This window comes from Symphalangus syndactylus, chromosome 12, assembly GCF_028878055.3.
Source record: "Symphalangus syndactylus isolate Jambi chromosome 12, NHGRI_mSymSyn1-v2.1_pri, whole genome shotgun sequence".
NCBI lineage: Eukaryota > Metazoa > Chordata > Mammalia > Primates > Hylobatidae > Symphalangus > Symphalangus syndactylus.
This window is the reverse complement of record NC_072441.2, coordinates 143,840,871-143,864,970: the sequence shown is the minus strand read 5'-3', so window position 1 is coordinate 143,864,970 and position 24,100 is coordinate 143,840,871. Positions and strand designations below refer to the sequence as shown.

At 43.7% G+C, this 24,100-nt stretch overlaps 1 protein-coding gene across 6 annotated transcripts in view; it reads right to left on the bottom strand.

Moving 5' to 3' along the window:
* Positions 1 to 24,100, bottom strand: part of CSMD2 (CUB and Sushi multiple domains 2) — a 645,703-nt gene that overhangs the window by 148,555 nt on the left and 473,048 nt on the right. For all 6 annotated transcript variants that reach the window (XM_055254886.2, XM_055254887.2, XM_055254889.2 and 3 more), the window contains one exon: positions 20,274 to 20,400. In XM_055254886.2, the coding sequence (XP_055110861.1) occupies positions 20,274 to 20,400 (127 nt within the window). The remainder of the gene's footprint in view (positions 1 to 20,273; positions 20,401 to 24,100) is intronic.

The following is a 24,100-nucleotide window of genomic DNA, read 5'->3' as shown; positions in this document are numbered from 1 at the left end:
GTTGGAAAACACTCTGCAGGATATTATCCAGGAGAACTTCCCCAATCTAGCAAGACAGGCCAACATTCAAATTCAGGAAATACAGAGAACACCACAAAGATACTCCTCAAGAAGAGCAATTCCAAGACACATAATTCAGATTCACCAAAGTTGAAATGAAGGAAAAAATGTTACGGGCAGCCGGAGAGAAAGGTCGGGTTACCCACAAAGGGAAGCCCATCAGACTAACAGCTGATCTCTCAGCAGAAACTCTGCAAGCCAGAAGAGAGTGGGGGCCAATATTCAACATTCTTAAAGAAAAGTATTTTCAACCTAGAATTTCATATCCAGCCAAACTAAGCTTCATAAGTGAAAGAGAAATAAAATCCTTTACAGACAAGCAAATGCTGAGAGATTTTGTCACCACCAGGCCTGCCCTAAAAGAGCTCCTGAAGGAAGCACTAAACATGGAAAGGAACAACCAGTACCAGCCACTGCAAAAACATGCCAAATTGTAAAGACCATCAAGGCTAGGAAGAAACTGTATCAACTAACGAGCAAAATAACCAGCTAACATCATAATGACAGGATCAAATTCACACATAACAATATTAACCTTAAATGTAAATGGGCTAAATGCTCCAATTAAAGGACACAGACTGGCAAATTGGATAAGGAGTCAAGACCCATCAGTGTGCTGTATTCAGGAAACCCATCTCACGTGCAGAGACACACATAAGCTCAAAATAAAGGGATGAAGGAAGATCTACCAAGCAAATGGAAAACAAAAAAAAGGCAGGGGTTGCAATCCTAGTCTCTGATAAAACAGACTTTAAACCAACAAAGAACAAAAGAGACAAAGAAGGCCATCACATAATGGTAAAGGGATCAATTCAACAAGAAGAGCTAACTATCCTAAATATATATGCATCCAATACAGGAGCACCCAGATTCATAAAGCAAGTCCTTAGTGACCTACAAAGAGACTTAGACTCCCACACAATAATAATGGGAGACTTTAACACTCCACTGTCAACATCAGACAGATCAATGAGACAGAAAGTTAACAAGGATACCCAGGAATTGAACTCAGCTCTGCACCAAGTGGACCTAATAGACGTCTACAGAACTCTCCACCCCAAATCAACAGAATATACATTCTTTTCAGCACCACACCACAGCTATTCCAAAATTGACCACATAGTTGGAAATAAAGCACTCCTCAGCAAATGTAAAAGAACAGAAATTGTAACAAACTGTCTCTCAGACCACAGTGCAATCAAACTAGAACTCAGGGTTAAGAAACTCATTCAAAACCACTCAACTACATGGAAGCTGAACAACCTGCTCCTGAATGACTACGGGGTACATAAGGAAATGAAGGCAGAAAAAAAGATGTTCTTTGAAACCAACGAGAACAAAGACACAACATACCGGAATCTCTGGGACGCATTCAAAGCAGTGTGTAGAGGGAAATTTATAGCACTAAATGCCCACAAGAGAAAGCAGGAAAGATAAAAAATTGACACCCTAACATCACAATTAAAAGAAGTAGAGAAGCAAGAGCAAACACATTCAAAAGCTAGCAGAAGGCAAGAAATAACTAAGATCAGAGCAGAACTGAAGGAAATAGAGACACAAAAACCCTTCAAAAAATTAATGAATCCAGGAGCTGGTTTTTTGAAAAGATCAACAAAATCGATAGACCGCTAGCAAGACTAATAAAGAAGAAAAGAGGGAAGAATCAAATAGATGCAATAAAAAATGAAAAAGGGGATATCACCACCGATCCCACAGAAATACAAACTACCATCAGAGAATACCATAAACACCTCTATGCAAATAAACTAGAAAATCTGGAAGAAATGGATAAATTCCTTGACACATACACTTTCCCAAGACTAGACCAGGAAGAAGTTGAATCTCTGAATAGACCAATAACAGGCTCTGAAATTGAGGCAATAATTAATAGCTTACCAACCAAAAAAAAGTCCAGGACCAGATGGATTCACAGCCGAATTCTACCAGAGGTACAAGGAGGAACTGGTACCATTCCCTCTGAAACTATTCCAATCAACAGAAAAAGAGGGAATCCTCCCTAACTCATTTTATGAGGCCAGCATCATCCTGATACCAAAGCCTGGCAGAGACACAACAAAAAAAGAGAATTTTAGACCAATATCCTTGATGAACATTTGATGCAAAAATCCTCAATAAAATACTGGCAAACCGAATCCAGCAGCACTTCAAAAAGCTTATCCACCATGATCAAGTGGGCTTCATCCCTGGGATGCAAGTCTGGTTCAACATACACAAATCAATAAATGTAATCCAGCATATAAACAGAACCAAAGACAAAAACCACATGATTATCTCAATAGATGCAGAAAAGGCCTTTGACAAAATTCAACAACCCTTCATGCTAAAAACTCTCAATAAATTAGGTATTTGTGATGGGAAGTATCTCAAAATAATAAGAGCTATTTATGACAAACCCACAGCCAATATGATACTGAATGGACAAAAACTGGAAGCATTCCCTTTGAAAACTGGCACAAGACAGGGATGCCCTCTCTCACCACTCCTATTCAACATAGTGTTGGAAGTTTTGGCCAGGGCAATCAGGCAGGAGAAGGAAAGAATGGGTATTCAATTAGGAAAAAGAGGAAGTCAAATTGGCCCTGTTTGCAGATGACATGATTGTGTATCTAGAAAACCCCATCATCTCAGCCCAAAATCTCCTTAAGCTGATAAGCAACTTCAGCAAAGTCTCAGGATACAAAATCAATGTGCAAAAATCAGAAGCATTCCTATACGCCAATAACAGACAAACAGAGAGCCAAATCATGAGTGAACTCCCATTCACAATTGCTTCAAAGAGAATAAAATACCTAGGAATCCAACTTACAAGGGATGTGAAGGAACTCTTCAAGGAGAACTACAAACCACTGCTCAATGAAATAAAAGAGGATACAAACAAATGGAAGAACATTCCATGCTCATAGGTAGGAAGAATCAATATCGTGAAAATGGCCATACTGCCCAAGGTAACTTATAGATTCAATGCCATCCCCATCAAGCTACAAATGACTTTCTTCACAGAATTGGAAAAAACTACTTTAAAGTTCATATGGAACCAAAAAGGAGCCCACATCACCAATTCAATCCTAAGCCAAAAAACAAAGCTGGAGGCATCACGCTACCTGACTTCAAACTATACTACAAGGCTACAGTAAACAAAACGGCATGGTACTGGTACCAAAACGGAGATATAGACCAATGGAACAGAGCCCTCAGAAATAATGCCACACATCTACAACTGTCTGATCTTTGAGAAACCTGACAAAAACAAGAAATGGGCAAAGGATTCCCTATTTAATAAATGGTGCTGGGAAAACTGGCTAGCCATATGTAGAAAGCTGAAACTGGATCCCTTCCTTACACCTTATACACAGCTTAATTCAAGATGGATTAAAGACTTACATGTTAGACCTAAAACCATAAAAACCCTAGAAGAAAACCTAGGCAATACCATTCAAGATATAGGCATGGGCAAGGACTTCATGTCTAAAACACCAAAAGCAATGGCAACAAAAGCCAAAATTGACAAATGGGATCTAATTAAACTAAAGAGCTTCTGCACAGCAAAAGAAACTACCAGCAGAGTGAACAGGCAACCTACAAAATGGGAGAAAATTTTTGCAATCTACTCATCTGACAAAGGGCTAATATCCAGAATCTACAATGAACTCAAACAAATTTACAAGAAAAAAACAAACCCCATCAACAAGTGGGTGAAGGATATGAACAGACACTTCTCAAAAGAAGACATTTATGCAGCCAAGACACATGAAAAAATGCTCATCATCACTGGCCATCAGAGAAATGCAAATCAAAACTACAATGAGATACCATCTCACACCAGTTAGAATGGCCATCATTAAAAAGTCAGGAAACAACAGGTGCTGGAGAGGATGTGGAGAAATAGGAACACTTTTACACTGTTGGTGGGACTGTAAACTAGTTCAACCATTGTGGAAGTCAGTGTGGTGATTCCTCAGTGATCTAGAACTAGAAATACCATCTGACCCAGCCATCCCGTTACTGGGTATATACCCAAAGGATTATAAATCATGCTGCTATAAAGACACATGCACACGTATGTTTATGGTGGCACTATTCACAATAGCAAAGACTTGGAACCAACCCAGATGTCCAACAACAATAGACTGGATTAAGAAAATGTGGCACATATACACCATGGAATACTATGCAGCCATAAAAAATGATGAGTTCATGTCCTTTGTAGGGACATGGATGAAGCTGGAAACCATCATTCTCAGCAAACCATTGCAAGGACAAAAAACCAAACACCACATGTTCTCACTCATAGGTGGGAATTGAACAATGAGAACTCGTGGACACAGGAAGGGGAACATCACACACCGGGGACTGTTGTGGGGTGGGGGAAGCGGGGAGGGACAGCATTAGGAGATATACCTAATGCTAAATGACGAGTTAATGGGTGCAGCACACCAACATGGCACATGTATACATATGTAACAAACCTGCACGTTGTACACATGTACCCTAAAACTTAAAGTATAATAATAATAAAATTAAAAAAAAAAAGAGCGTGGCTCCTCCCCTTCTCTTGCTCATTCTCTTGCCATGTGACATGCTGGCTCCCCCTTCTCTATCCACCATGAGTAGAAGCTTACTGAGGCCCTCACCGAAAGGAGATGCTGGCGCCATGCTTCTTGTATAGCTTGCAGAACCATGAGCCAAATAAATCTCTTTTCTTTATAAATTAAAAAAAAAAGAAGACAGGTAAAAATGAGAAAAGAAAAAAAATTCATGGCACCTTGACATGCTGATTTCACTTGCCTTCTGACTGGGCCCCGGAATATGAAAGGGCTTTGGATGTGCCCAACCAACAGTCACCACTGCAGGAACACAATAAACCCATCGCTGATGTGAGTCATGATGGTGGATCTTTACATTAGGGGAAAATGGCATGTGAATGAACAGCTGCTGCAGGGGGAAGGGGGTCAGAAATCACTCCTGTCCCCACATGAGAATGCAGCTGAAATTACCCTTGGTGACACTGGAAAGGGCAATAAGAAAATAATACTTATCAAATGCCCCCCTCTAAGCTGCCCGAGCTGCAAACCAACAATTAAACCATGATCATAATAGCAGATAATAATAATTAAGTATCATGCTATCCAAAGAGCAAAAACTGAGAAGACAGTCCAAAGCCCAAATCCAGCATTGGTGTCTAGAGCAAAATAAAAGACTCTTCTCTTCAGAGACCAGCTGGCATTCAAAAGAAATAAAAGATTCTTTGGTTATTTTCTCAAGTGGAAAAATAAAACTGGGCTTCAGGTCACTGAAAACGTTGCAGAATGTCCCAGGGTAGTGACTGCTGTCTTGGACTTAGGCTGTGACCTTGTGGTTCCCTTTAACGTGCTGGGCGACCTCCGGCCAGCTGCCCTCTCTTCCTCATCAGCCTGTAACCAGAGGCTCTGAGACTGCCTATCACTAGACAGAGTCCAGAGTCTGCCCTGTAGGTGTCAGGGATTCTGTGAGGGGCCAATGTACCTTTGTCCTTGGAAGAAATGTTTCCATAAAGTAAAAACACTGGCTGTGGAGCCAAAGACCTGGGTTCAAATTGTAGTTCTTGTTTTTTTTTTTTGAGATGGAGTCTTGCTCTGTCACCAGGCTGGAGTGCAGTGGTGCCATCTCGGCTCACTGCAATCATCTCTGCCTCCTGGGTTCAAGCGATTCTCCTGCCTCAGTCTTCCGAGTAGCTGGGATTACAGGCGCAAGCCACCACATCCAGCTAATTTTTGTATTTTTAGTAGAGATGGGGTTTCACCATGTTGGCCAGGATGGTCTCGATCTCCTGACCTCGTGATCCACCCGCCTCGGCCTCCCAAAGTGCTGAGATTACAGGCGTGAGCCACCGCGCCCGGCCTCAAATACTAGTTCTGAGAGAGCTAATTTGGTGACCTTGCAGAGCCTCAGTTTACCCCGTGTAAAATGGCTGTAATTTCAATCAAGCAGCGTTGCTAAGAGTATTATCATAAATGAAATCACATATAAAGCATCTAGCACATAGTATTAAATAATCATCAAATGGTAAAATCACCTAAAATAATTCCATTTTTGTTCAATTTATTTTATTTTTTACTTGACTAAGAGATGTGCTAAAGTCTCCTATAAGGAGTGTCAATTTCTCCTCATATTTCTGACAGACTTTGCTTTATGTTTTCTCATTAGGTTACTTAGTGCAGAAAGACTCATGACTGTTAGCATTATTGTGGACTATGCATTTTATCATATGAAAGCATTCCCTGTGTCTCTTTTAATGTTATTTAACCTTGAATTTTACCTTTTTTTTTTTTTTTTTTTTTTTTTTTTTTGAGGTGGAGTCCTGCTCTGTCTCCCAGGCTGGAGTGCAGTGGTGCAGTCTCGGCTCACTGCAAGCTCCGCCTCCCGGGTTCAAGCCATTCTCCTGCCTCAGCCTCCCGAGTAGCTGGGACTACAGGTGCCCGCCACCACGCCTGGCTAATTTTCTTTGTATTTTTAGTAGAGACGGGGTTTCACCGTGTTAGCCACGATGGCCTCGCCTTTTTTTTTTTTTTTTTTTTAACAGAAAAGCAATATTGCGATCCCTGCTTTTTACTTCCATGTGTTCTCATGCTATTCTTTTGTCCCAACCTTTTATTTTTAATATTTTGTTATTCTTCTGTTTAGCAGCATTCTTTTAAATGTTATCCAACCCAAGAATCTTTGCCTTGCAGTATGAATGCTTCCCATGTGGGCACCAGCTCATAGCTCCTTATGGCTCCTGCCTTCCCTGCCACAGGTCAGTCAGTAGTCGCTCTGCACATCACGGTAGAGGCTTCCTTTCCCCGTGCACCGTCTTGGGGCCTCTCTCTGGGAGCCTGTGTTTGCTCCCTTTGCAGACCCTTTGCTCAGCATCTGAGTCTTGCACTCCGCTCAGGCACCTGACCTTAGCTCTTTGCCAATCCTTCAGAGAAGCCTCAGACAACAGCACTTCTGCGCTCTGGGCCTTATAACCGGTCACCCTCTCAGTCTCCTGCCCATCCTGAGCGCCTGTAACCTGGATCTGCTCCAGAGGCTGCCTCCTCTCCCCCCATTCACTTTTCCCTACATGAGGCCTGGAGCCTTGAATTACTTTGTGGAACAGACACCTCCATCCCCACCCAGGACCCTGTTCCCCACTGTAGACCAGCACTGGACTGTGAAGCATGTGAAAAATTAACCTTTATTGTGTTAAACCACTGAGATTTGGGGGTTATCTGTTATATCAGTGAGCCATTACTGTTGACTAATAATACAAGCTTATTTCCATCATCCTGTTTTACGTTTTTTTTTTGAGACAGAGTCTCACTCTGGCACCCAGGCGAGAGTGCAGTGGCATGATCTAAGCCCACTATAAGCTCTGCCTCCCGTGTTCAAGTGATTCTCATGCCTCAGCCTCCTGAGTAGCTGGGACTACAGGTGCATGCCACCATGCCTGGCTAATTTTTCTATTTTTAGTAGAGATGGGCTTTAGCCGGGTTGACCATGCTGGTCTCGAACTCCTGGCCTCAAGTGATTCACCTCCCTCAGCCTCCCAAAGTGCTGGGATTACAGGCATGAGACACCATGCCTGGCTGTGTTTTATGCTTTTGTTTATTATATTTTCTTGCTTTTTTGGGTAATAATTCTTAGTTTGTAAGTTTTCTTTAGTGATTTGCAAAGTACATATTTTATTTTAAATTCTATGGGTGATTGTCTTTAAGCATTTTCAAAAGTACTCCTAAACTTGTATTTTCTCTAATCATCAAATTTAAGAAAAATAACATATTATACCATTTTACTTCTTCTTATGTAAGACAGTAAATCTTAAAAAGGTTTTACCTTTCCCTATGCCCTCTCCCAGCCATCAAACCATTGACAATCTAAGTAGGGACTGGAGGCCCAAGTTACGCACAATCTTTCATGGTCACCAATTCTTAGTACCGTGTAGTTTTTCTAAACATCTCAGCAGGCTAAAAATTATATGTCTGTATTAGCTTCCTGTGGATGCTGTAACATATTACAACAAACTTGGTGGCTTAAAACACTAGAAATTTGGCCAGGCATGGTGGCTCATGACTGTAATCCCAGCACTTTGGGAGGCGGAGGCAGGTAGATCACCTGAGGTCAGGAGTTCTAGACCAACCTGGCAAACATGGTGAAACCCCGTCTCTACTAAAAGTACAAAAATTAGCCGGGTGTGGTGGCAGGTGCCTTTAACCCCGGATACTCGGGAGGCTGAGGAAGGAGAATCACTTGAACCCAGGAGGTGGAGGTTGCAGTGAGCTGAGATCGCGCCACTGCACTCCAGCCTGGGCAACAGAGCAAGACTCCAAATCAAACAAACAAAGGAACATAAACAAAACCAGAAATTTATTCTTTCATAGTTCTGGAGGCCAGACGTCTGAAATCAGTATTGCTGTGCTTCAATCAATGCGTCAGTAGGGCCATGCTCCCTCTGGAAGCTCCAGAATAGACTCTGTTCCTGCCTCTTCCAATTTCTGATGCTGTTGGCATTCCTTGGCTTATGGCTATATCACTCTAACCTCTACCTCTGTCTTTGAATCACCTTCTCCTCTACGTGCATAAAATCTCCCTCTGTCTTCTTCTTACAAAGTTGCACATGGTTGCATCTAGGGCTCACCCAGATAATCCAGGATAACCCCATCATTTCAAAATCCTTAATTTAATCACACCTGCAGAGACCCTTTATCCAAATAAGGCAATATTTACAGGTTCCACGCATTAGAACCTCACATTTTTGGGGGCCACCATTCAGCCTACTACAATGTTTTTGTAAGTTCCTCAGGAAGCCGATGAGAGCCAATTTTATGTGGCTTTTGTGCATATCTGAGGATAATATGTTACCTTTGTCAGTGAATCATATTTCCTGGCTGAATCAACCATTCTTGAGACCAATAACACCACTGACTTTGGACTTTGGTATTACGGAAAAGGAGTCTTAGGAGGGTTGGATTAGTTGTGGTGGTTTTGCAAATGAATATTTTATAGAATGAGGGATGATTCTATACTTGTGTACTTGCTTGTGTGAGTCGGTTTTGCCAAATGCTTGTAGGGATTTTTTATGATTCATCCTGAGCTCCTATACCCTTGGTCTGCTCCAGAGGTGGCCTCTGCCTCCCCCTTTCCCTTCTACCTCACCCAAGGTCTAGAGCCCTGAATTTCTTTGTGGAGTAAGCACTCCCACCCCTTGGAATGATTTCATTTTTCATCACGTTGTATCTAATTTATTTTTTGCCTGGAAATTCAATGAATCCTTTCACTTCACTGAGGACATTTTATTCCTGGTCACCCCACTCCCCACCTTTTCCCCAGGGGAGGTGATGGCCTTTTGTATTTTATTATTCCTTCTGCTCCGTTTGATTGCTCTTCTGCATTTGTGCTTCCTGGATTGGCACTCTGTCTTCCATGTTTGTCTACTTTTCATTACTTAGAGTCTAGCTCGTCTACTACTTCAATGCTTTTATTACTCAGAGTCTAGCTTGTCTACTACTTCAATGCTTTTATTACTTAGAGTCTAGCTTGTCTACTACTTCAATGCTTTTATTTCTTAGAGTCTAGCTTGTCTACTACTTCTATGCTTTTATTTCTTACAAGGCAAATGCTGCTATGGTGGATTTTAGTTGTTACTGTGTGTTTAATTTCTTCGCATTCCTTTCTTACCTTCATCAATGTCTGTCTATCTCAGAATCTCTCCTCCCACATTTCATCATCCACCTTCTATTGATCATCCATATTGCTTATATTTAAATGAGATTATTATGTCTATACCCATTTAAATTTTCTTGTCTATTATAGTAAAACATGTTTAGACAAAAATTTTTGTGTTTTTTTACGGAAATGGTTCGCTTTTAATGAATGGTATGTTTTAAGTGGCATCACACAAGTTTATGTATTTTTTTGCTTATTTCTTTACTTATTTTTGGAAAGGGAGAGATCTATACTGGTTCAGTGTGGTCAACCCACAGGGAATGTGCATTTCTTTGGTTGAATAGTTTATTTTCCTCCTGAGATGTTGGAATTCAGTTTTGGGATCTGAAACTGGCAGTCAAGTTGATGTATTCTGGCCAATTCAACTACTCAGTGTAGCTCAGTTGGATTATTGTATGAGGATAATTTGAAGTAGTTTGTGTTTCTTTCTCTAGATGTGTTCTATGAAAAACTGAATGACCAGAAAGTGCCACCATTCTCAAAGCTACATTTATAGCTACCAGGCTATCCACATCCTCTCCTTCAAACAATGTGTACATTCCTTTTGGCTATTCCCCGATTTGTTGAAGCCTTAAATCTGACAAAGGAGTACCCCACTGTGTGTGTGCTTCTCTGTTCAGTTCCTTTAGGAGGTTGGCTCTTGCAGTGTAAGTACATGGACCTTCTCTGTTTAAGGTTTAACTTGCTGTACTTGCTCAGAAATAAACCCTCTGGAAGCTGCTGAACCTGCGGCCATAATTCCTGGCAAGAGCTGTGAATACAAGCTTCACTTCTGGTGCCTTCTGCCTCCTCTGAGCCAGCTACCCACTTGCTGGCTGGAGGGAGGCAACACTGACCACAGTGGGGAATTGCTGCCCTGTGACTGATCTGAAACGACAGCAAGGGAATCCAGGCTTCAGGCACAGCCAGATGTTTTTCTAGCCCAGCATCCTCCCAGAAAGACAAGCTCCACTGGGCAGGGGTCCTGGTTAATCAAAACCATGTCCCCCAATGCCTGCTGCATGGTGACCGAAATCCAAGAATGGAGTTTTCAGTTTTCCCTGTAAGTTAATCATTAAGAAGTACCCCTGAAGTTAAAAAACAAGGACTATTAGCCAAATATGAACTTCATGGGCATTAGGAGCAGAAATCCGAGTGTCCAGAGTGAGAAGTTCTCTACCTTCCATGGGTCCCAGATCTCTGCAGGGAAAGCACATCAGCAGAGGACTGTCTCCCCTCCCTTCCTCCTTCCCCCTCCATGAAGCCAGACAACTGTAGCTTCAACCCGAACCACATTTGCGCATAACCCAAATGTCCAACAAGAATAGACTGGATTAAGAAAATGTGGCACATATACACCATGGAATACTATGCAGCCATAAAAAATGATGAGTTCGTGTCCTTTGTAGGGACATGGATGAAACTGGAAAACATTCTCAGTAAACTATCGCAGGGACAAAAAACCAAACACCGCATGTTCTCACTCATAGGTGGGAATTGAACAATGAGAACTCATGGACACAGGAAGGGGAACATCACACTCCGGGGACTGTTGTGGGGTGGGGGGAGGGGGGAGGGACAGCATTAGGAGATACACCTAATGCTAAATGACGAGTTGATGGGTGCAGGAAATCAACATGGCACATGGATACATATGTAAAAAACCTGCACATTGTGCACATGTACCCTAAAACCTAAAGTATAATAATAAAAAAAAAAGAAATGGCTCAGTTCTTTTGAATATAACCAGGATCCCTCAACAGTGCTCCTAGGGTCCTCCCTGGCTTCCCAGCCAATTTATCCTCTGCACTGCTGCCACAGATCTTCCTGAAGTGCTCATATCCCCCCTAGACAATGAGCTCTTCCAGAAGCAGCTGTGTACATTCATATCTTCCTCCTTTTCACATGCCTGGGAGGGTCTCACCTCCACCCTGCATGGTGAGCTCCTACCGTTCTTTAAAGTGCAGCTGGAAAGGTGCTTCCTCTCTGTAGCCCACCCCCAACTGCCATACAGAATTATGATCTGTCCTTGCAGACACTTTGCTATTGTGTTTCGTGCATACTTCTACTGTAGCATTCATCACATTATCTTAGAATCTATAGCAGAAACTGTGGGTTGGATGATCTGTGCTTCATCTCCAAACCTCTCATTTCTCTCTACTATTGAGGCTCTAAAAGCAAAGCAAAATTGATTTCCCACTTTTTCCCTGCCAGGCGTGGCAAGTTCTGACTAATGACATGTAGGACAATATCTCTAAGGATAGTGGTTCTTCCCAAATACACAAGCAAACTTTCATTAGGAGAGAGCTCCGTGCCCTTTCCTCTTCCCTCTTCTTTTAGACTGGAACACAGACGTAATGTCTGGAGCTGTGGCATCCAACTAGGTAGCCATGAGGATGAAAGCCTCAGGATGGCAGACCAAGAAGGAAGGTTATGGCTTCCTGAGCAGCGGTACCAAGTCTGGATGGGACCTTCAGATTCTTGTTCCAGGAGAAAAATGAACCCCCATCTGTTGAAGCCAGCTTCAGTCCGTTTTTCTATTTTCATTCCTAACTGATATAATTTCTATCTATAATACTGAGACCTTCAAGGGGAAAAGCTGTTTCTTATTTATATTTATACCCCCGTGCCTGGCAGAATGCCCAGCACTAGTAAATGCTCCAAGTTTTTAAATTGGACTGAATGTTGTTACTGCCTTTAAAATGTTCCAACAGCTCCTTATTATACTGAGAAATCCATTCAGAGTTCTTGTCTTGGCCTTCAGTGTGTAAAGACTCCTCCTTACCCACACAGCCTTATTTGCCCACATGCATGCAGCTCCAGCCACGTCAAGTGAGTGCCCTTTCGTGGCCAGATCCTATATTTTCCCCTATGTTCATACCTTTGCTCTCTTACCCCTAGCTGGAAAGATTGCCTCTACAGTCCCAGGCAGAACTCCTCTCTCTCTTCTCTGTTACTGAACTCCATTACTTGGCTTGCACTTACAGCATCTATTTTACCTCGGAGGTACCTGTCTGTTTGACTATTTCCCCACTAGAATGTGAACTCTTGGCAGACAAGGCCTGGCCTTGGTCTGGACTTTGTGTTTCCGACTGCACAGCATCACACAGTCTCCGGCACAGAGCAGGTATTCATTGCATATTTTGTTAGATGGAATCAGACTACAGCCTGAATGGCAGACGGGAAAGAGCAAAGACCGACGTTAGACAGAACATGTTCCAAGTCCACATTACTGGGTAATTGTCAGATCTCAAGGAAGGTCATTTATCCTTTCTAGGCCTCGATGATCTCATCTATAAAATGGGGACAGTAATAACTGATTCAGAACCTGGTGTGCTATAGGTATTTGATAAATGTTAGATAGAGGGGCAGAACCAAGAGCAAAGGGCTTTCCCTCCCTTTCTTATCCAGTTTTCATCTGAGCTGGCCCACTGATTATTAAAAACAAAACAAAAACAAAAGCAAAACAAAACAAAACAAAACCCTCCAGCTCAACACCAGAAGCTGAGAAGAGGTTCCACTCTTATAGGATGAAACTTCTGTGTTCTATGTACTGATGACACAGGTAAGGGTGACAGGGAGGGAGAAGCTCCTGGGTCTGCCCTCCTGCTGTCAGCTGCCAGGCCTGGATGGAGTGCATTAGCCCATCCACCCCATTCTTGACACTTAGGAAGAAGCACTTGCCAGATGCCGTAGGTCTCACCAGGGTTCAAGGAAAGGGGCTGCCTTCCATTCCACTCTCGTCACACACATCCAGGCAGGACCCATTTTCCAGCTTGGACCACACCCAAGGGTAAGCCTGCCTGTAGATTCCTGCAGCCAACCACTTCGCCTCTTGGGCACTCCTGGGAAGGGACCATCCTTGCCCAGCTTGCTGGAGCAAACCTGGCTACAGATCCCTCTGGTCACCCTCAGTGCTGGATCAGGGCTGAAGCAGGGTAGGGAGATGCATCTGAAAGCCTTCTCCTGTCTGTGCCCCTGGAAATAGCCTCATGGGCTAGCCTGCTGCCTAGCCCATGTCCCTTCCCACCTAGCACACCTACTCCCACCCACAGTACAGCACCCACCACCTGAGATCCTTTAGGGGTGACTTACAGCCTGCTGTGCTTAGGAATACTCTGTTTGGGTAAAATGAACAACTATCCACCTAGCTCCAGGTGGGAGTTCTCATCATTTGGGAATTATGAGCCAGCCACGTTCTAGGTGCTTTATATATGTTCACTCAATCTTCACAGCAAACTTAAGGAGGGTACCCTCTTTAATTACCATCTTAAAGATAAGAGAACTGAGGCACAGAGGGCTTAAAGAGCTCCCTGAGCAACACAGCAAATAAGAGTTCAGGTAGGCTGGTACCAGAGACCAGCTCTTAGCTATGACTTGATAGTGAATAAACAATAAAACTCATGGGACATAAAGAATCCAGCTGAATAATCAAACCAAATAGCCCAAGTGCAAAATGCAATTGACACAGGGAAAAACCGACAACATTGTAAAACAAAACACAAATAGTATTCTCAGAGATACAAGATGATAACATATTGATAAAAACAAAAGTAGGCTGTCGAGAGCAGTCTAGAAACAGAAAACGTAGTTTCCTTGAAATAAAAACAAAAGCAAGATTTCCAAAATAAAAAGGTAAAGAACAGGATAATTACTGTTGAGAACTGAATTAATGAAAACACAAGATCACTGGCAAAATAAAAACAGGATATAGAACTCTGAAATCACTAGAACAAAAAGCCAATTAAAGCAGATCAGCTAACAACAGGAAGAGTTAACAATAAAAAAAAGCAATACAGAAGCATAATGTATTTTGTTTGAAAGAAAGCATAATACATTTTATGTAAAAGAAATATAGCCCCTTGTACTCGTTTCATATTCTTCAATGCCCATGGAACATAAATAAAACAAAAAAATTTGAAAAGTAAAAAAAGGCACAATGCAGTCAAAATAAAAATAACGAAAAGCATACAAAAATCTATAAACCACTTAGTAACTGAAAAAATTCTTAAATATTATTGGATTTAAGAGAAACCTATATGAGTTATAGACTAGAAATGAGCCCAGTTGAACACTCTATATGAAAAAGACAAATTGTCTAAACAAAAAACACACAAAGAACCAGAAACAGCAAAGACAATTAAATATCCTATTGTCCATCTAAGTGGTGAAGACTGAAAGTATTGACAATGTCTAGTGATACTGCGTGGGGTAGCAGGCCTTCCCATAGACTTCTGATGGACTTGTAAATTGCTATAATATCTAGAGGAAAATTTGAGGTCACGTATCAAAATTTGCCTCCTGAAAATATATCCTAAGGAAATAAATGGACAACTGTTGGAAGACTCAGGAATAAGAATGTTGGAGTGAAAAGCTGAAAAGATTCACTTATTCAACGGGGGAATAGTTAAATAAATTATGGTGGTGCATACAATAGAATTCTCTGTACCCATCAAACAGGATGAGGCAGATCTATAGACATTGACCTGATGAGATGGTGACATATAATTAAGTAGTAAAACAAAAACAAGTTACTAAGCCATGCATGTGGATGAACTTGGTTTAGAAACATGTGCATTACATTTGCTTCATGTAAACATTGGCACACAAAATATCCAAAAGAATAAGTAGAACAAACAGACATTAATAGTTATTTTATGTGGGGTGTGAGGAGGGGTAAGATTACAGAGTAAGATTGTGGAAACGTTTCGAGTTTATAAATTTGTTTAAATTTTGAATTTAAAAAAATGATTAACTGGCTGGGTGCAGTAGCTCACACCTGTAATCCCAGCACTTTGGGAGGCTGAGGCAGGAGAATCGCTTGAGGCCAGGAGTTCGAGACCAGCCTGGCCAACACGGTGAAACCCTGTCTCTACAAAAATTAGCCAGGTGTGATGGCGCTCGCCTGTAATCCCAGCTACTTGGGAGGCTGAGGCATGAGAATTGCTTGCACCTGGAAGGTAGGGGTTGCAGTAAGCTGAGACAGTGCCACTGTATTCCAGCCTGGGCAACAGAACAAGACTGTCCAACCCTCCTCCAAAAAAAAGAGAGTACCTAATTTGTATATAGAAAAATTCTATAAAGATATTTCTAATAAAAAAGATAATAACTAAATAAGGACTCAAACACAAAGGGGCTTTTTGTGTTTGTCTAATTATGAGTGTGAGTTATCCTAACTTTGCTGCTGGTTATTCAAGACAGGTGTGTCTGTGTGTTGGGGGCTGAGGGAGAGGGAGGGAGAGGAGAAAGAGAGAGAGAGGGAGGGAAGGAGAGGAAGAGAGGGAGTGGGAAAGAAGGAGGGAAGGAGAGGGAGAGAGGGAGAGAGGGAGAGAGGGAGAGAGGGAGGGAGAGAGGGAGAGAGGGAGTGGGAAGGAAGGAGGGAAGGAAGGAGGGAAGGAGAGGGAGAGAGGGAGTGGGAAAGAAGGAGGGAAGGAGAGGGAGAGAGGGAGAGAGGGAGTGGGAAAGAAGGAAGGAAGGGGAGGGAGAGAGGGAGTGGTAAAGAAGGAGGGAAGGGGAGGGAGGGAGGGAGAGAAGAAGTGGGAAAGAAGGAGGGAAGGAGAGGGAGAGAGGGAGTGGGAAAGAAGGAGGGAAGGAGAGGGAGAGAGGGAGTGGGAAAGAAGGAGGGAAGGGGAGGGAGGGAGGGAGAGAGGGAGTGGGAAAGAAGGAGGGAAGGAGAGGGAGAGAGGGAGTGGGAAAGAAGGAGGGAAGGGGAGGGAAAGGGGGAGGACCGAGTGAGCACACATAAGTGCAGCTGTACGTGTGCATGCTATGCATACTGGCTGGGATGGCAGGCTGGGGTGGGAGAATGAGGAAGGGACAGTGTCTTGCCACTCTATCTCCACCTTTCTGCAGCTCTCAATGAAACTGGGAAGACCTCTTCTCACTTCACATTAGCTCCTTTGAGGTTGCTGTGGCTCCACGAAGCCATCCAGACTAAGGACTGATGTAATCTTTACCTTCTTCGGACTATTTCCCATTTTGGGATCCTCAGCATGCCCCCCATGACTTCATATTTCTTGCTATGTTACTCTGGAGAGGACGTTTCCTGTATTGGTTTTGATCTCGTCTTCCTGAGGGCTAGAAAGGGCATCTCCTGTCTCCCCTCCACCCCCATAGCCACCATTCTCATCAGTGAAAACGGTCCTCACTACTGCCCAGAAATCCATTCATCAATTTCTTGTAATTTCCTTGTGCCAGCCACACCTAGACCTGCTCTGCTCTCCTTAATTCCCAGAGAATTAATGCTGTGCCTTTTAGGCACGTTGCGGCCGCTATGCCATGGATGAACACATCCTTCTCTTTAGCGGATGTGTGCCAAAGCATCTAGAAATGAAGTATCATGATGTTGACAGTGTACATTCCAGCGGCTCAGCAAAAAGGACAACAAAAGGATGGAAAGAGAAGAACAAAGAAAGCACATAAGCATATATGGCAAAATAGTAACGCCATTTGGGTGTAGGCGGTAGATGCGCAGGTACTTGGTGTACTGTTGTCATAAACGGTAGTTGAGAAAAGTCGGTGTGATCACTTGAATGTCCCCTGAATTTTCTTTTTCTCCATCTCCACTGCCACTGCCTGGCTTCTGGCCTCCTTGTCCCCAGCCACACTCTGGAGACAGCTTCCTCACTGGGCTTCCAGCCCCAGCCCGTCCCACTCCGCCCATTCTCCAAAAACTGCCAGGAGCTGTCAAAACGCAGCCTCATAGCCCCAAGGCCCTCTCTGCTCCCCACAGCCTCCACCACCAGCTTCATCTCCCATGAATGCCGCCACCCACCAAATCGCAGGTGATCGATCATCCAGCTGCAGGAACCATTTCAAGTTCCTTGAGGCTGACCACGCTGCTTCACTCTGCCTAGAAGCCCATTACCCTCCCACCCACCTTCCTCCTTGGCTACCTGGCAACCTCCTCTCCTTCCTTCAGGACTCAGCTCAAGGGTCACCTTTTCCAGAATAACTTCTCCCATCTCCTCCTGTCCTGCTTTTTCATTCCCCTTCCTCACTGTGCCACCACCTTGTTCTGCACAGACATGTGCGTCTGCTCTCTGTGAACCATGGCCACATCTCATTCATTTATGTAATGCCAGCACCTGGCACAGGCACAGCCAGGTAGTAAACCAACAGATATTTGTGAATATGAGGGAATGAATGCATCCATGAATGATGTTCCCAGTGAAGAAAGTGAGAAAACCTCTTGATTTGCACATGTGTACACTAAAGTCAAATAGTCATTATGTTCTTGATCCACTCATTGTTCAACCACTAGTCACTAAGGAACTATCATAGATCCACTAGGCATATTACTACCTTTATACTTGGGTCTTGCTTCATTCATTCTTTCATTCGTCAAACACTTGACACTTGTTGAGCCGGGGGCACTGTGCTAAGAGCTGGGAGACTTGCAAAGATGAATCAGGCAGAGACCACAGCTCCAGGAGGGGAGGTAAGGCATGAGCACAAATAAAGGAGAAAAGTGGTCAGTGTCATCAGGAAGATATATGCAACAGGCAACGGAAGTTCAGAAGAGGCAGAAAGGACTCCGAGGAGCCCCGCAAGAGAGGGGGTGAGGGATGACCTCCTGGGTGAGCTGACATTTGCACTTGACTTTGAGGGATGGATAATTTTAGATGTAAGCCTTTAGAGGGAAGAGGGCGTTCCAGAGGAAGGGCAGAGTAGAAACAAAGGCCCTCAGCTAGGCCATGTACAGGGGTCACCAATAATTCTGCTTTGCCAGAATGTCATTGAAGAGAAGTGGAAAATAAGGTTGAGGAGGGAGGTTGAAGTTGCTGTAGCCTCAAAGGCCAGAATAAAATGTTTATCTTTTATTCTGTGAGCGTGGGGTGGCCATGGAAGGTTTCTAATCAGAGGGTGACTTGATCAGGTATGCTTTCAGAAGGTTATACCAGCAGTGCTGTGCGGGATGAATGTGCATGTTTAACTTGTCCCCCTAACAATGCAAAGTCCCTGTGTACACTGCTGACCTTATTTTGCTCAGAGTGTAGCTAAAAAATTTGTACATATTAAATACTTAATACATTTCTTTAACATTAATTGAACTGTGTACATCAGTGAATATCTGTATTTCTTGCAGCAAAACACCCATTCAGCCAGTTCTCCTTAACTGGAAACTCTTACGTGCAGGAATCTTCTCCTGGCTACACTTCTGTTCCTTTTCTTGGCTCCTCACTATTCCAAATCCTTAGCACTTACTTCCTGGATCATTGTAACAGACTCCTGATGGTGCCTCCCCATGAGCTCTCTACACTGCAAATAACCCTGGTGGACTGACCCTGCTCAAGAACCTTCCATGGCTCCCTCTTAGTTATTGGCATTTAAGATGGTCCATAACCAGGCTATACTTTAACCCTATCTATCTCCCATTCCTTATCTATGTGTTTCCCCTACTCCAGCCAGACTGTTTCCTCCCCAATTCCCTTGTTCTATCCTCCTTTCACACCTCCGCTCATACTGCTACCCCAACCTGCCCTTTTCCTCCTAACTCACCTGAGCCACGGCTCAAGGCCCCATTTTGCCAGCAGGGCAATAGTGCGAAGATTCAGAAAGACCTGGGTTCAGATCTCAGAGTTTTGATTCCCTGTGCAAACTTAGAAATGCTATGCATCCTCTTGGAATCTGAGTTTTCTCATCTATAAAATGGGAATTACAATAATGCCTATTTGTTATTAGGGCTTATTCTTATTATTATCAGTAGGGCTATTGCAGGGAGTTAATAAGGTAGGCTCTGTGCTCAGTAAATGGTGATGGTTCTTTCTCCTCTGACTCCTTGAAATTCCAATAAGGAATTCCTGGAAGGAAGTTACATTTTGATGGGATACCTATTTTGAAGGAATTTATCTTTTGAAGAAGTACATACCACTGCTTGTCTTTTGCTATTTACTTCCTCCACAACTCTAAAATACAAGCATTTCTGTCCTCATTCTAAAGATGAGGAAACAGCCTAAAAAAGGGAAGCAATCTGCCGGGGGCCATATAGCTAAAGCTGAGTTAGCACATGCTAACTGTCAGAAATAACCACAGCAACTGTTATTAAATATTCACTATGTTCCAAGTACGATACTGAGCATGTTATATGCAGTATCTCATTCAAGTGCTTTATCCTGAGATCCATACTCGACAGAAGAGGACAACGAGATGCAGAGACGATAAGGAACTTCCCCAAAGTCCTGCAAACAGTACATGGAAGGGTTGGATTCAAATGGGGGTCTGCGTGCCTTTGATCCATGCCCTCAGCTACTCTGCTGTAACTGTGCTATCTGGGCCAGTGAGGTGTATGGACTTGGCATGGAGCCCTGAGAGGCTGAGACGGAACTTTCTAGATTTTCTAAGGCATCCAGCATAGCAACCGCTATTGATCACAAGGTTCTCCAGGTGAGGCAGGCGGGCCAGGCACTGGCTGGAAGGCCTGGTGATGATGCCGATGATGGCTCCCCTGAACAACTGGCGATGGTTACTTCGCCAGCCCTGACACTTACCCAATGGTGCAGCCGGCCTCTGCTTCGATGGTCCAGATGCAGTTGAGATTATGTTCATAGGGAGCTGGATACCCGGGTGACAGCACCTGCCCCGACACCTCTCCTCTCACTGTCCCTCCACACTCGGCTGAAAGAAATCCCAAAAGAGTGAGCTTCATGGGGTGGCCTGAGCTGCCAGCAGTCATTCAGCGGCTCCTTTTGCCTGTTTGCTCCTGAGTCCCTTCCCTCTCATTCATTCCAAGTGATTGAGCACAGCATATTAAAAGGTCCTTGGATGAGACTTCTATCCAGAAACTATAAAGAACCCCTACAAATCAACAATAAAAAGACAAATAGCCCAATTTTAAAAAGGCAAAGGATTTGAATAAACATTTCTCCAAAGAGGATATATAAATAGCCAATACATACATGAAAAGATGTTTAACATTGTTAGTCATTAGGGCAATACAAATCAAACCCACAATGAGATATCACTTCACACCCACTGGGGTGTTATAGTCAAAAAGACTCCACAAGCGTAGGTGGGGATGTGGAGAAACTGGAACTCTCATCATTACTGATGGAAATGTAAAATGGTGCAGCTGCTTTCAAAAACAAGTTGGTGGTTCCTCAAAATGTTAAACATAGTCACCATAGCAATTCTGCTCTTAGGCATATACCCAAGATAAATGAAAATGTTTTCACATAAAAACTTGAACACGAATGTTCATAGCAATGTTATTCATAGTTATCAAAAAGTGGAAACAACCCAAATGTCTATCAAGTGATGAATGAATATACAAAATGTGGCATAGCCATACAATGGAATAGTATTCAACCATAAAAAGGAATCAAGGCGGCCGGGCATGGTGGCTCATGCCTGTAATCCCAGCATTTTGTGGGGCTGAGGTGGGTGGCTTACCTGCGGTCGGGAGTTTCAGACCAGCCTGACCAACATGGAGAAACCCCATCTCTACTAAAAATGCAAAAAATTAGCCAGGTGTGGTGGCGCATGCCTGTAATCCCAGCTACTCAGGAGGCTGAGGTAGGAGAATCTCTTGAACCCAGGAGGTGGAGGCTGTGGTGAGCCGAGATCGCACCATTGCACTTCAGCCTGGGCAACAAATGCGAAACTCCATCTCAAAACAACAACAACAACAACAAGGAATCAAGGCTTGCTACATGCTACAATATAGATGAACTCTGAAAACATTAGTTAAGTGAAGGAAGTCAGACACATTGTGCAATTCCACTTATATGAAATACCTAGAATAGGCAAATCTTAGAGACAGAAGGTACATTAGTGGTTGCTAGGGCCTGGGGAAGGGGACAACGGGGAGTGGCTGTTAATGGGCATGGGTTTTCTTTTGTGGGGGATAAAATGTTCAAAAATTAGATTGTGGTGATGGCTGTACAACCCTGTGAGTATACTAGTCACATGGTTAGGCTTTGTGTCCCTACCCAAATTTCACCTTGAATTGTAATCCCCAGATATTGAGGGAGGAACCTGGTGGGAGGTGATTGGATCATGGGGCCAGTTTCCCCCATACTGTTTTCATGATAGTGAGTGAGCTCTCACGAGATCTGATGGTTTTATAAGTGTTTGACAAGTTCCTCCTTCACTCACTTTTCTCTCTCCTGCTGCCTTGTAAAGAAGGTGCCTGCTTCCCCTTCTGCCATCATTGTATGTTTCCTGAGGCTTCCCCAGCCGTGAGGAACTGTGAGTCAATTAAACCTCTTTTCTTTACAAATTACCTAGTCTCAGGTAGTATCTTTACAGCAGTGTGAGAACAGACTAATATAACTACAAACAACTGAATTGTATACTGGTAAATAAAAACAGTCCCTGAGTGTAGGGCTGATTGCCTATTCTGTGACCAACCTCCTCAAAGCCTCCTAGGGAGGAACATGCAAGTACTTCAACCGGCTTCTTGATAGCAACGGGACCTCTGCTAGCTTCCAGGACAGCAGAGATCAACAGGATACTACACTCCTCTGGAAGAGTTTACCATCTAGTAGAGAAGACAGCCACACTGTGTGCTATGTGTCCTAACAGCAAGTAGCAGCAGAAGTGATCAATCTCCCTGAGCAAAGGACAGCGAGGGTCAGGGAGGGTGCTGGTCTCAAATGAACCTTGAAGAAGAAGCGAGCGTTGACCAGGTCGGTTGGGTGGCAAGGGTAGGATGGGAAGGAGGGCACTGCAGAGAGAGAGAGAAGAGTAACTGCAAAGTTCCTGGAGGTGAGGAACAGTATGGCAGGCTGGAGGCCGGGGTATGAGATAGGGAGACGGGGGAGATGGGACTGGAAAGGTGAGGAAGCATCACAGGTTGAAGGACCTTGGATACCAGGCTGTCATATATTCACTGTTCCAGGAAAGAACTGCAGTGTTTATACACGTGAGTTAACTGACTGCATGACCCGTCAGTGAACTTTGCATGTTAGGAGGAGTCACTGTGGTGGCAATATGAGGGGTACAGCAGGGGTGAAACTGGAGGCAGGGAGGCAGGTGAAGAGGTCTACATTCCCCATCGCAGCAGTCACTGAAGTCAGAAGTTGGGGGTTGCTGCTGGTCTTCTCCTCCTTCCTTCCCGACATCCAATCTGCCTCTGAGACCCAGTCGCTAAACCTGTGTGATATTATTCATGTTTGACTCTACTTTGCCCACATTGCTAGAGTCTTGACTCAGGCCCTCACAATCTCTAGGCTGGCACAGTTGACCACGCTCTAGGCAGTGCCATCAACGGATCTTTATCAAATGCAAACAAGTCACTGCTTGCACTGACTCTCCAAATGAAGTCTAAACTTTTCAGTAGAGCCCACTGAGCCCACCAGAGTGGCTCCCTTTGGCCTCCCTGAATTCTTTGGTCCAGCCTGATGAAGTCCACAAGCTCTATTTGGATGGAGGACCTCAATAAACATCCTCGCTATGACATCTTTTGTAACATACCTCCCCTCTCCAGGTAGAACTGACACTGCCCTCCTTTGTGTCTCCATTACAATGTGAATAGATTTCTATTGCAGCATGTGTAACATGTTATTAAAATCATGTCTATTTCCTCCACAAGACTATGAGCTCCTTGGCAACAGGGACCTTGTCTTATATCTGCACATCAAGTACCTAGTATACTGTTTGGCACATTATAGATACTTAACGTTTATTGAATTAATGGATGGCTGGATGATCAAATGAATGGAAGCAGATTATTGCTTTCCATGCAAATTACTATAAGTGTCTGAATGAAGGGAGAATGAGTACAAATGAAGAGGAGGATATTCATTGCAGAGCTATTTAGGAAAAGGAATAGTTGGTTAGGCAAGATGCTAGAAACAGGAGAAGAAGGGATCAGGGTTACAGATGGAAGACTGACCCCTACCTGTTGCTATAAAAGACCTATCAAACATTTCATCGACCCCTTGGTTTCACACAGGACCACTAAGGAAGGGTTGCAGGAGAGGCCCTCTACCAGACCCTCTGCTCAAGCTTCACTCTTCTGTCCAAGGTGCTGTTGGGGTGGGAGGTGCCAACCTGATTGAAAGATGCCAGGCTGAATGGGCCCATGGCAGGGAGTAGGGTGCTGGTGAGAGGATGGACTACAATTGTGGGGAGAAGGCTTGACTGGTTCCACAAATAGAGGAAGTAGCTAGAAAGGTGGGAGGGCATGATCCATGTCCTTGGTTAGAGCTTCCTTCCATATTCCAGATAGAGAAGGACCTCCTGCTTCCTGGGAAGTGAGGATTTGGAGGCAGCAGCACTGGCAGCACGTCATCATGGACAACTAGATACCTTCCCTGGGGCCTGGCAGGTGGACAGGAGGGGGCTGAGTGGGCCAGCATGCAGCAGATTCAAC